This window comes from Metarhizium album, assembly GCF_000804445.1.
Source record: "Metarhizium album ARSEF 1941 chromosome Unknown scaffold_1, whole genome shotgun sequence".
Taxonomy (NCBI): Eukaryota; Fungi; Ascomycota; class Sordariomycetes; order Hypocreales; family Clavicipitaceae; genus Metarhizium; species Metarhizium album.
In genome coordinates, this window is record NW_024467575.1 from 1,310,856 (window position 1) to 1,323,218 (window position 12,363).

The 12,363-nt window shown below is 54.4% G+C and overlaps 5 protein-coding genes across 5 annotated transcripts in view; 3 read left to right on the plus strand and 2 right to left on the minus strand.

The window, feature by feature from the left end:
• The window catches only part of MAM_00365 (uncharacterized protein), a gene marked incomplete at both ends in the record, with an annotated part of 2,158 nt that extends 1,418 nt beyond the window's left edge, over positions 1 to 740 (plus strand). Inside the window, one exon of the mRNA XM_040819164.1 lies at positions 61 to 740. Coding sequence (XP_040682429.1) covers positions 61 to 740 — 680 coding nt within the window. The remainder of the gene's footprint in view (positions 1 to 60) is intronic.
• A 1,571-nt stretch (positions 741 to 2,311) lies between these two features.
• On the minus strand, positions 2,312 to 3,430 carry MAM_00366 (uncharacterized protein; the record flags this gene model as incomplete). Its single annotated transcript, XM_040819165.1, has 1 exon — positions 2,312 to 3,430. One exon carries the CDS (start codon positions 3,428 to 3,430, stop codon positions 2,312 to 2,314), a length of 1,119 nt encoding a protein of 372 aa, XP_040682430.1.
• A 1,773-nt stretch (positions 3,431 to 5,203) lies between these two features.
• Positions 5,204 to 6,667, minus strand: MAM_00367 (Glycoside hydrolase, family 43; the record flags this gene model as incomplete). Its single annotated transcript, XM_040819166.1, has 1 exon — positions 5,204 to 6,667. One exon carries the CDS (start codon positions 6,665 to 6,667, stop codon positions 5,204 to 5,206), a length of 1,464 nt encoding a protein of 487 aa, XP_040682431.1.
• A 1,959-nt stretch (positions 6,668 to 8,626) lies between these two features.
• MAM_00368 (Major facilitator superfamily domain, general substrate transporter) lies at positions 8,627 to 10,434 on the plus strand (the record flags this gene model as incomplete). Its single annotated transcript, XM_040819167.1, has 5 exons — positions 8,627 to 8,763; positions 8,859 to 9,077; positions 9,154 to 9,673; positions 9,749 to 10,081; positions 10,150 to 10,434. The coding sequence occupies 5 exons, from the start codon at positions 8,627 to 8,629 to the stop codon at positions 10,432 to 10,434; spliced, it is 1,494 nt and encodes a 497-aa protein (XP_040682432.1).
• A 475-nt stretch (positions 10,435 to 10,909) lies between these two features.
• Positions 10,910 to 11,910, plus strand: MAM_00369 (nicotinate-nucleotide pyrophosphorylase; the record flags this gene model as incomplete). Its single annotated transcript, XM_040819168.1, has 2 exons — positions 10,910 to 11,726; positions 11,834 to 11,910. 2 exons carry the CDS (start codon positions 10,910 to 10,912, stop codon positions 11,908 to 11,910), a joined length of 894 nt encoding a protein of 297 aa, XP_040682433.1.
• Positions 11,911 to 12,363: the final 453 nt, after the last annotated feature.

The following is a 12,363-nucleotide window of genomic DNA, read 5'->3' on the forward strand; positions in this document are numbered from 1 at the left end:
ATCCAAAATCTAGCACTCCTGGATCTGATCCTGGATCTAGCACTCCTGAATCCAATCCAGGATCTAATCCTGGATCTAGCACTCCTGGATCTAGCACTCCTGGATCCAATCCAGGATCTGATGCTGGATCTAATAATGAATCCGGCACTTCGGGATCTAGTACTAACGAATCTGGTACTAAATCTAGTCCTGATGAATCTGGTACTAAACCTGTTACTGGACCTGGTATTTCTGGATCTAAAGATCAACCTGGCTCTTCAGTGCCTGGTACTTCCGGATCTAATAGTCGACCTGGCATGCCGGGATCTAGTACTAAATCCAGTACTGATGAATCAGGTACTGAATCTAGTCCTGATGAATCTGGTACTAAACCTGGTACTGAACCTGGTAGTCCTGGATCTAATGATCAACCTGGCTCTTCAGTGCCCGGTATATCTGGATCTAATAGTCAGTCTGGCACTTCGGGACCTGGTGCTGAACCTGGTACTAAATCTGGCACTGGACCTGATGCTTCTGGATCTGATCAATCTGGCACTTCGGGACCTGGTGCTAAACCTGGTACTTCGGGATCCGGTACCGTCGCATCTCAACCTGGCCTTGGATGCAAGCAGCGGACCAACCTTGATGACGTTATCGAATTTCTCGCCAGCAGCATTATCACTCTCGACAAAGCGAAGATTAAAGAGGCCCTCAAGGACTATGCTGATAGTATTCTCGACGACGCTTGTGGAAAGAGATGAAACCAGGGGGAAATTATTCAAACGCTTCTTTCGGGCAACCGGAAGAAGAAGGACGCCAAAACAAACAAACAAACAAACAAACAAAAAAAAAAAACAGTGTCCGGCAGCACCAGACAGTGTGTACAGTCCGTTATGCAGAAGAACCGGCTGGACATTTGCCCCTGAGGCCCGGAGCCTCCCACGCGGCAGCCTCCACAAACCCATTGTCGGAAGTACTCGGAGGACCAGATTGATCACGGATGGATCCGCTCGCAGTACAAGGAGGAAAGCTCGTGTCTTCTCAGTCGCACGCAACAAAAAAACCTCGCCAGTTCAGCTCGTGCCCGACGCCCCGTCATCAACGTCCTGTGGTCCATGTCTCGACATCGCCGATAAGCCACGCGATGGAAAAGTCTCGCTCGATCGAATCATGTATTGCCTGCTCATGGCAAGAGTTCCATCTGGTAGGGAAGACGGTATTCGTGCTTCCACCGAATTTAAGCATGCGAGCTCATCAGCGGCTGTGTCAGAGGTTTATCTGGGCCGCGCGAGTTTTGGCACGTCTGCGGCCTACAGTGGAGAGAGAGTCCTGTTGTCCTGTTGGATGTGTCGTTTTCTGGTCGATGACATGGTTGACATGGTTGAGCGGCGTTGATCAGGGGAATCAACACATTGGGGAGCATCCAGTAGAGGTTTAGATTTTGAGCCCGAAGCGTCCAAACAAGCCAATTTGATGAAAATCTTCTCGTCTGGTCGTCTTGGTCACAAGGCAAATGATACAGCTGCATTTGGCCAGTTGTCAGCCCCTCCCAAGCTGAGAAAGCGATCCAAGCTACCTAAGTAGCCCTGCAGTTGATGACTCATGTGTATTTTGATTTATTACATTTACGCCAGAGTAGTTGGGGTTGGGATTGCTCGACTGGCGTGAAACCTGCCTCGACGGTTAATTATTTGTGTCAGAACAAATCACAGAGTTGGACGGAAACAAAGTTTTCCATGCAACGGGAAGACCCTGTGTATGCCTTCTTTTTTTTAGTATTTTGGTCTCCAAGCTCTATAACCCTAACCCTATACGTATGGCGTTTCCAAGTCGGTCCTCCCGTCGTGATATGACTCCAGTCATGTCGCTTTTTGAAAATGTCGTCACCAAGGCCCCACGAAATGTATTGCATTCCCCCGCTCCAACCAACAAGAGAAGAATGGAAGAATAGAAAAACGCGTGCCCGAGTCCTGGCGACGCCGAATAGTAGTAATTGCTATCAACTCCCGCAATGATCAACGACAAACGCCGTGCTTGACGCCAAAAAGCCCAAACTTCTTGCACGCGTCTGCCCAGATGAAGCAGCTCTGTCTCTGCGTGCCTAAGGGATATGTCGTCGCGTATTCCAAGGCCTATGCCACCTTGCAACGGTTCAAACCGGCCAATATCCCTTCTGCCCTAGTTGACTTTCTCGTGGCGGCCCTGGGTCGGCTCCCGCTGCTGATGTTGCTGACTCAGGGCCAACAGAATAAACGCCAAACATTGACTGACGTGTGTGCAAGAGGAGATGCCCTCATCGTGGTCAAGAACCTCGTACTTGGGCTCAGACACGTCATAGAAGAACACGCCCGGGCACCTTTTCCTGTCGATCTTGAGGAATACTATCACCTCGCCATTGGTCACGAGGCTGAAGGTGAGCCCCAGCGTGAATCATGTAGTCGTACGTTTGAACAAGGGCAGCAGCCGTGCCCCGTTTGCCACAGTAGGAGAAATATTTCCGTGGGTCTTCTGGTGTCGGTATTTTTGGATTGTTGACCACTTCCCGGAAAATGTCCATGTTCTTCTCCAAGCCGACGCGAATATGCTGCGCACTCAGTTTATGGGGCGCTTTGTACTCCTCGACCAAGAGCAGCTTGCGTTCTTCCGAGGTAGCGTTTTCGTTAATACCCCTGTACACACAAATCTGATCAGGCCGGAGTTTGTGGGAATATTGTGAAGGCTGCGGCGTTTGCGGCGGTGCGGCAACTCGACTGTCGACTTCCAAAGCCACGTCGCTGATGGCGCTTGGGTGGTTTAAAAAAATGACGCCTCTCGCTATCCCGTACTGAGCCCCGAGCAAATTCTTCTTGGCTAGTTCTTCGACGATGCAGTGAACTGGGTTCTCCACTGCGTAGTGCACATACCTCTCCAGCATCTCTTCGTCGGCAATCGGTGAAGCTGAGAACTTTTTGCCCAGGACAGATAGCCAATGCTTGGAATCGAAAAGCCTCTCGTGGAGGGGGGAACAGCTAAATACTTCTTGAAGATGAGCCACCTGTTGCGTCAAGAAGTCATCCCACTGCACGAGTTTATCTGGACATAGTTTGCCTTTCGGATTTGTAGTGCCTCCCCTTGACGAGAGCGCTGGGTTCTGTTGCACCTTGAACTGCGAAAACACCTTTTCATGACAGAACTCGAGGTACTCCATGAGAGTTGTGGAACGTGTTTGCTGCTCGAGACGTTTTCTCTCGCCTCCGAGGTGTTTGTTTTGGCCCTCCAGATATCTTGTTTGGCCTTCTAGGTGCTTCTTTTGGCCTTCCAGGCGTTTGTTTTGGCCCTCCATATATCTTGTTTGGCCTTCCAGGTGCTTCTTTTGGCCTTCCAGGTCGTTTTTTTTTTTGGCTCTGGAGTCTCTCTTTCTCCAGATTGGACTCTTCCAAAAGCCTTCGGAGCCTTTCAATCTCCTTTCCATGATGATGTAGACGGCCAGGGGGCCAGGCGTGTCGTCGGCAGTCGCGGTATAGTAGTCTGTTTTGCGAATGGAAGCGATTAGGCACGGCAATGTTTTCTGATATCAGCGGACATATCCCCAGTATCTCCCTCAAAATACCTGGGGATATCTAGATACAAGTGTATATAGATCGAGGCGTTTCGATATCGGCAGGAAATAGGAGGATCGCGCAACCTGCCAGTGTCTGGGTATATTCAAAGATTAGAGAGTATCATGTGACAAGACTGTGTGTGAGGTTTGATGAGGGCTTGTCGTCTCGCAGCCCACTGGTTGTATCCGGATATCAGGTCATCGACGAAGAGAGCGCAAAGGCCACCTCCAACTTGGCCAGGCAAGGCCACGACGCCAGTGCGTCGGTCGGTTGGGTGAGTGTCGACACGAATGAATCTCGTGATTGCGCCTTGGCGAGGCCAACAAGTCGGCGTTCGTTCGTAGGCTCCTTTGATAATGAACACCAGAGAGCCGGCGCATTGGTGCCGTGCCCGTGGCAACACGACAACTGTCGCGAGCCCGTCGCAAGTCTGCGCTCTCGAAACCCCGAACATTTGTACGACGTGACCTCATCAAGGCTTTCTGTTTCCGTCAAGGCTCCGGTTCGGGGCGCATGCTCCAGAAGACCCGTGACGCTGCTCGGCAGACGCCAGACCTCTCAAATACGCGTTTCTAGAAAAGTGCCTCGTGTATCGACGGCTGACTGGAAGCTGTTTCGTGCGTTGCAGTTCAGGGTCGCCAGAGTAGTTGTGCGACTTGGTCCAACAGCATTGGCACGCTGTCGCCCGCCAAGTCCATCGTCGGGGTCCAATCGCAAGACTCTTGTTGGTCACTCGGACTTGTTTTCATGTCTTGCTTTTGCAATTCTCCATCATATGGGAGAGATGTATTGGCTCAATCCGCCCGCTCGGAGCCGGGCAAGGCCCTTATCAACACTGCTGCCCATGAGTTTTTTCACGGTCCCTAGCTGGGAAGTTAGTATGGGCACAGCACAATCAAAGAGCAGAAGGACGGACTCAGTGTCTGCTCGGAGGTGTAAGTAGGCCAAGACGCGCAATGTGATTTCTTCTGCATCAAAGGCCGTGCCGTTCGGGGCGTCGGCTACACCGCCGTCATCGCAGCATGTTATCTTCAGTCTCCGTGTCCCCGTCCCCCACGGGCCACGAGCCATGGGCCAAGGGGACACCAGTAATGACACCACTTTCAACGTCTCCGGCCCCATGAGCCTCCACGACGACATACGTAGTCGAACGGGGGGGCGAGCAGACAAGCCCAGACCCCTGACATGTGACCCATGCTAATACATCTGCCAGGCATCACGTCATCGCCATGAGAGGAGGCAAACGCAGTGTCATGCCCGCCCAGGTATTGCGTTAGTACCGTTCAGACAAAATTTCGTCACGATTACTCAATTGCATATACTATATATATAAGTTGAGCACCCCCCAGCCCCCCTCTTGGGAAGCCTGTCAACAACGTCGTGCAATAGAGAGGTGGGTTGACTGTCAACCCAACCATTCGGATCTGGGATCAGTCACCTCATGAATAAGGAGGACCCGATTTCAGGCAATATGCCATTGGTATGGCGGCAACAACTGTAAGGAGTCAGGGGATTTATGATGCACAAGAATCAAGTAGTACTGTTGTTGACAAGCTGAAGGGAGGACCAGAACCAATGTGGGAGACTTCGAAAACTAGGCTGAGTAGAGGCGTGCGGTTGTGATCAACCCATCAACCTGACGACTAGGATAGATGCTCAACCTTGACGTTGTCGAACACGGCGTCCGTCTGAAACACCCTCACGCCGTTCATGCCGCGTGCAAAGGTGCCGTCCAGCACATGAAGCTGCGCCGTCGTCGAATCCCCTGCAAACACACTGATTGCATTCTTCTTGGCCGCCACTCTCACTCGGTACGTCTTGCCCGGGACGATATCGGCCGTGACGGACGCGAGCTGCGTCCACGAGCCACTTTGCGCCTTACCCAGCACCAGCTTCCCCGAGGTGCTAATACCCGCATAGTATCCGTCGTATGCATCCGTCTCGAGCGCAAGGTTTGACGCCCTAAACACGAGGCCGGCATCCCCGCCGTTGCCGGAGGGAATCTCGATGTCAGCTGAGAAATCAACATCGCCAAAGTTGGTGTTTAGTAGTGCTTTGCCGCCGGCGGAGTTGCCGGCATTGAGGGCGTTTTTTTTGGTGTTCCAAGAGCCGCCGTATGTAGTCCATCCTATCATGTTGCCGTCGTTGAAGTTGTCGTGGACCAGCATTCTGACGGGCCGAATCGTGCCGTCTGCGTTGAAATAGAGCCGGTCGTAGGCCAGGTGCCGGTCGTTGGCGTCGACGTTCTCCCCAAGCGGGTGGCGATGATAGACGATGTAGTAGATGTCGGTGTTGGGGACGTGGATGACACCATTGTGTCCTGACCCGCTTGCCACCGAGGTATCTTGCTCTAGTATTTTTGCGAGACGCTTGAACGGACCCGTGGGTGATTTGGACATGCCATACGACACGGCGTAGTCTGGCCCGCCCCAGCCGCCTTCGCTCCAGAACAGATAGTAGGTGCCGTTTCGCTTCATCATCTGCGGGCCCTCGACGTAGTTCTCTGGCGTGATTTCCTTGTACGACGTGCCGTCGTCGAGGGTGCCCATGGTCACCATGTCTCGGTTCAACTTGGCGACGTTGGCGTGTCCGTGCCCGCCGTAGTAAATGTACGCTTGGCCGTCATCGTCGATGAAGACGTCCTGGTCTATTGGCTGGGCGCCGTTGTAGTACTGGCCGATGAGTGGCTTCCCAAGGGCATCTTTGTACGGCCCCTGTGGCTGGTCGGATATGCCGACCCCGATCCCGCCTAGCTCGGAGTTGGTCTGGATGTCGTTGGCGCCAAAGTAGAGGTAATACTTTCCGTTGCGCCAGATGGGCGCTGGTGCCCAGATTGCGCGGCGTGCCCATTTGAAGTCCGCGGCGACGAGGACGTTGGAGTGTTTGGTCCAGTGGACGAGGTCCGGGGACGAGAAGGCGTCGAGATACGTCTGTTTGTCATACTCGTAGGAAGACGTCGCGTACACCCAGTACTGATTATTGTAGAATTCGTTGTCCGGGTCGGCGTAGAGTCCGTCAACGAAGGGGTTGCCGGCTTCTGACGTCTTGAAGTCAGGCGTGTGGGCGGCGACGGCGGGAACAACGGCAAGGAAAAGTGATGGCTTCATGATGGCGCCGGACGGCCGTGGTGTCGACGGGCACAACTGTGGATAGGGAGACAGGAGGCGTGAGCCGCATGATGATGGGTGGAAGTTCCTGAATGGATCGTCATGCCACAAGAGAGTTGAGTCAAGCTAACATTGAACGACGTGATGTTGCGTCAAGGCTGCATCCGCAAATCCCCTCCCCCGCTCGAGTTATCGTCATGCGGGCGGGGTTCATGTGGGCCCAAGCTCGGGCCGTGGCTTGCACCAGACGTTTCCCCCACAGCCCATTGCTTTGGAAGGCGTTCAAATTTTGCTCGGGGTGCGTTTTCCCCACTCCCAGACGCAGCTGTCCATCGCAGCCGGCATCGCAGCTTCAATGGATGACCCCTTGGGAGCCCGGACAGCTCCTGAAGAGAGCTCAGGAAAATTAACAGCCTGCAAAGATATTCTTTAGAACCACTGTAAGTTACGTTTTCAAGCAGTTCAGAGCCCGCCTAGTGTGGCGTTGTTGAGAAATTTGTGTACGTATTTAGTTAATTACTTTACTTTACTTTACTTTACTTTAGTAGCAGCAGGTCGGCTAGCTAAATTTAGTTAGTTGCGGGGCAGAACGCACCCCAAGCAGAATTGGAACCCAATTCTCCAAGGGCAGGTTCGGGGCTCCTCTGTTCGGACTGTTCCTTCGATCGGCAGCGGATGTGGCTTTGTGCACGGCGCGTGACTCGTCAACAATGCTTTCAGAACTTGGGCATGCCCGTCTTCTTTGCTAATTGACCATCAACCTGCCTCATTCCCACACACGCGGCCGAGTAGTTAGCGCCAAGCGCGAGCAAATAGCGCCCGTTGGATAGTTACTTGGGCAGACCTGACGTCTGTAGGTCGCGAAGCCATCCGATATCACCGTCTTCAAACGCGTTTTGCATGGGCACCAACACCAAGAACAGAGACTTGCGCTGGTACGATTGGGCCATAACGCCAAAAGTAGAGACTGTATACGGAGTACTAGGGACCATCTGGATTCTGCAAGGCTAAGACGCAGAGTCTCAAGAAATGCATAACATCTCAGACAACCTCTGGTGCGGCTTTTAACAGCGCGAAACGCCCAATATTCAAAGGATTGGTTCATTGCCAGCTTTCAGGACCGATGCGTGTGTGGCTGCAATAGTGCCCTTGTTTCTCGATTGGAGGTTCGATCCGACGTCTGGGAGTCAAAATGGCATGCCTAGTCTCCCAAGCGAGGGGGAGTTTTTTGCCGCCATAAGCCACAATCAACTTGACAGGCCTGTAGAGCAGTCCAGGCCGGATGTATTGCGCGGTCGTCACTCAACTTGACCATATCTGTCTTTAATACACCCAGGCCTCTACGGATATAAGCGAATGGAATCCGCACGAGTCTGGTCTGGCAACTTGCCATTTCCTCCTTCTGCACATGTGGGCTACAAGTCTACAAAAAAGACCGGTAGTGTGGCATCAGGACAGCGATGGCGGTGCCATGCCGAGGATGGAGTAGAAATTAGATGGCAATTGCAGTGCCGGGGTTGAACTTGGCTTGTTGGAAAGCAGTGAGTGAGGGTATGCATTCTTGCCATTTCTTGTCTGTTGATGGAGCACTCTTGCAAGTTGGGGACGTACATTCGAGACTAACTTGCCGGCTTTGGAGCCGAGTAGTGCGACTGACGATACAACCTGGGGTTTCTCCAGCCCGGTGTGTCGCAATGACCAAAAGCACAAAACTGTCATCGTGGTGTCCCGGTCTCGTCCCTTTGACTTGCTTGAAGTGCGAGATTTTGGATGCCTTTGGATCGCGGAGGAAGCTGAGACTTCGGTCTGTCTCCCAGCACCCCCGTTTTCCCTCTGGACCTAATACTGCCATCCTTTGACACGGTTTGTTGTTGTTGCGTCGTTGCTCGCAAGTTCCAAACTTCAATCTAGTTTCCCACCAGCGCTCGCCAACGTGAGATGTTGCGTAGAGTAAGCAGCATGGCGGAAAGGATTCATAGCGGGCGCGACCTGAGCGTCCCGCGGGAAGAACAAGAACACGTCAAGGTTGACGAAGTTTGCAATGGGACACTTACTCTGGAGGAGGATCAGCAGATATTGAGAAGGATTGATAGATGGTATGTTTACCACGGCGCAATTTGTGTTTCGCCCCAAGGCTGGATGGTTTGCGATATTGTGCAACGGCAGGTTCAACTAAAATCTTTGACGACAGGCTTCTCCCCGCCATGGCGTTGACCTACTTCTTCCCATTCTTGGACAAATCTGCCGTGGCACTCACCTCCATCCTCGGCCTCCGGGACGGCTTGAATCCCCGGCGGGGGGACTACTCCTGGTTGAGCGGTGTCTATTACTGTGGTAACTTGGTGGCTTCCTACCCGGCCGCCCTGTTGATGGTGCGCTGGAGAGTCGGCAAAGGCATCACCATGTCGGTGTAAGTTGCGCTCCCACTCTCGAAACGTCAAGAGTTTGTCAAACATTGAGAGCTCAAAGCGCTTACCTTGACATAGCCTTGCCTGGGGCATCATCCTCATGTTCACTGCAATAGTCTTCAACGCAGACTTTCTCCTCGCAAACCGCTTTTTCCTAGGCGTCGCCGAAGCTTCCATCGCGCCAGGCCTCACCCTCGTCGTGTCCATGTGGTACAAGCGCTCCGAGCAGCCTCTTCGCCACGCAGCCTGGTTCCTGGGAAACACATGTGCCGGTATCATTGGCGGCTTTCTAGCCTCTGGCTTCGCCTACGTGAAGAGCATCGAACCATGGAAGGCCGCCTTCCTTACTCTTGGTGGAGCGAGTATGGTCTGGTCCGTGGGCGTCTACTTTCTCCTTCCGGACACTCTCATGGAAGCGAGGTTCCTCAACGAAGAGAATAGAGAAAAAGCCGTGCTGCGTGTCAAGGAGAACATGACGGGCATCAAAAGCGACAAGATCAAATGGGGACAGATGGAGGAGGCCGTGTTGGATGCCAAGACTTGGATGCTCATTGCGTTGCAGCTGGCTTCCAGTATTCCGAACGGGGCTGTGACGGCAGTAAGCTTTCCGCATGACGCAGAATCAGGGCACTGTGGCTTTTTGCTTGGTTGACCTTTTTGTTCTCTTTGATAGTTCTCAAGCATTGCAGTCAGTGGCATCGGCTTGAACATGTTCGACACCCTCCTCCTTAGCTGCGCCGCCTTCGTCTTTCGGCTCGCCCTGGTGCTATTGACTACTGGCGGCAGCACCTACTTCGCCGACTCGCGAACCTACTTCATGTCGTTCAATTATGCTGTTGGTCTGACCGGCTCGGCAATGGTGCAGTATACTGCCGCCCAAAACGGTTGGACGCGGTTTGTCGCCTCGTTGCTGGCAGGCGGGCACAGCGCCAACTTTCCGCTGATCATGTCCCTCATATCCGGGAACTTTGGCGGCTTCACGAAGAAGGCGACCGTGATTGCCTTGGTATGTATTTTGCGGTCGAGCTTGCCTTACTAGGGTCTTGACATTGACTAACAGTGTGCAACAATCAGTCCTTTATCGCGTATTGTACAGGCAACATCATCGGTCCCCAGCTCATTCCTGCGAGCGATGCGCCAAGCTATCGCTCTGCATTTATAGCACTCATGGTATGCCTTACGGTGGGGTTCGCCATGTGCTGGGTTATTCGGTTCCATCTCATCTGGGAGAATGGTCGACGCGATGCCGTGGTTAGCGCTGAAGAAGTTGCCGCGTTTGAGGAGGCGCTGCAGGGCGTCATGGTGAACTTGACCGACATGACGGACAAGCAGATTCCGCAGTTTAGATATGTTTATTAGTGCGTGGAAGAGAGAAGGGTGAAGGGGGCCGACGTGTGCGAGTGAAAAAAAATGAGTCGACATGATATTGCTGCATGGTCACCCTGCACGATTACCCTGCATGATTAGCTTGGCCTGCGACGGATGAGTTTCTTAGCATACATTAGTAAGTCTTCCATCAGACGATTCGCATCTGGTCCCGAGTTCCGACGCCAAGGACAAAGGATGAGAACACATGACAAGAGCTGAATGTGCGGCACGGAACATGAAGCCCCACCAGGCAGGCACTCGACTCGACTCGTCCGAAGGTCAAAATATCTCACTCACTCCATTGCTCGCTCACTCAGCCTCCCCCCTCACATTACCTGGTTGTCAATTACACCCGCCCGCATCTTGACTGTTCGGCGTCACTTCAATCTCGCCTCTTCTTGCTTACTGCTTGACCTCTCAGTCAGTCGGCAGACAGTCGACCCCTCCCGAGTCCCAGCCCATCACCATGGCCGCCAGCAACGACAACGACAAGGCACACCTTCTCCCGCCCTCCTACAAGACCCAGATCACAGCCTGGCTATCCGAAGACACCCCGTCCTTCGACTACGCGGGCTTCGTCGTCGGGGAGACGCCCCGGCGCGCGATCCTCCTCGCCAAATCCGCCGGGATCCTGGCCGGCGTCCCCTTCTTCACCGAGGTCTTCACGCAGACCGGCTGCCGCGTCGAGTGGCACCAGTCCGAGGGCGCGCCTCTCGACCCGTCGTCCTCCCCCGACGGCCGGGTCAAGGTGGCCACGGTCAGCGGCCCCGTGCGCGGCATCCTCCTCGGGGAGCGCGTGGCCCTCAACACGCTCGCCCGCTGCTCCGGCATCGCCACCCAGTCGCACCGCCTCGTCTCGCTGGTCCGCAAGGCGGGATACACGGGCGCCCTGGCCGGCACGCGCAAGACGACCCCCGGCTTCCGCCTCGTCGAGAAGTACGGCATGCTGGTGGGCGGCGCCGACGCCCACCGCATGGACCTGAGCGCCATGATCATGCTCAAGGACAACCACGTCTGGAGCAGGGGCAGCATCACGGACGCCGTCGCCGCCGCCAAGTCGGTCGGCGGCTTCAGCCTCAAGGTCGAGGTCGAGGTCCAGAGCGAGCGCGAGGCCGACGAGGCCATCGCCGCGGGGGCCGACGTCGTCATGCTGGACAACTTCACCGGCCGTGGCGCCACGCTCGCCGCGAGGGCGTTGAAGCAGCGCTGGCCGCGGCGGAGCTTCCTGCTCGAGGTGTCGGGCGGCCTGGGCGGCGACAATGTCGAGGCGTACATTTGCAACGGTGAGTCTCGCTGTTCACGCGCCGTGGTGCTTGGAGCCCCCTCTCGCGTCGGGCTGGTGAGAAGAAGGCTGATTGCTGACCACTGACCGCTGACCTGGCCTGTTCAGATGTCGACATTATCTCGACTAGCTCCATCCACCAGGGCGTGCCGCACCTCGATTTTTCTCTCAAGATCGAGCACTGAGGGCAAGCGGCAACTTCCCCCCCCTCCCTGGTCGCTGGCGCGTGTACGACAACGGTCTCGTTGCTCCTTTGGGACTACTGGTTCAAATTACTATCTGTAGCATCATGTATTTGCCTGAAAATACGTATAGACTCGTGCAGTGCAGTGTGCTGTAGCATAGCACGCGGTAGCCTGGTCCACACTCTGACACTCTGGCCCGAGACTACTTTGCCTCCCGCTGTATATGTAGATAATTTGCGAACCCTGGTGGCTATGCAGTCTGTAGGAAACGGTCTGGGACTGGGCACGGCCCCTTGCAACAGATCAAGGAGGGTGCGGCCGTACTGCTGCCCCGGAGTCCAAGGCCCCCCCCTCCCAAACATGACTTGGTTCTCTAATCTATGCCATGTTGCTGTGAATCCGGATTCCTTCTGTTCGTCACATCGTCTTGTTGCTTCATCCACCACCTCGCTG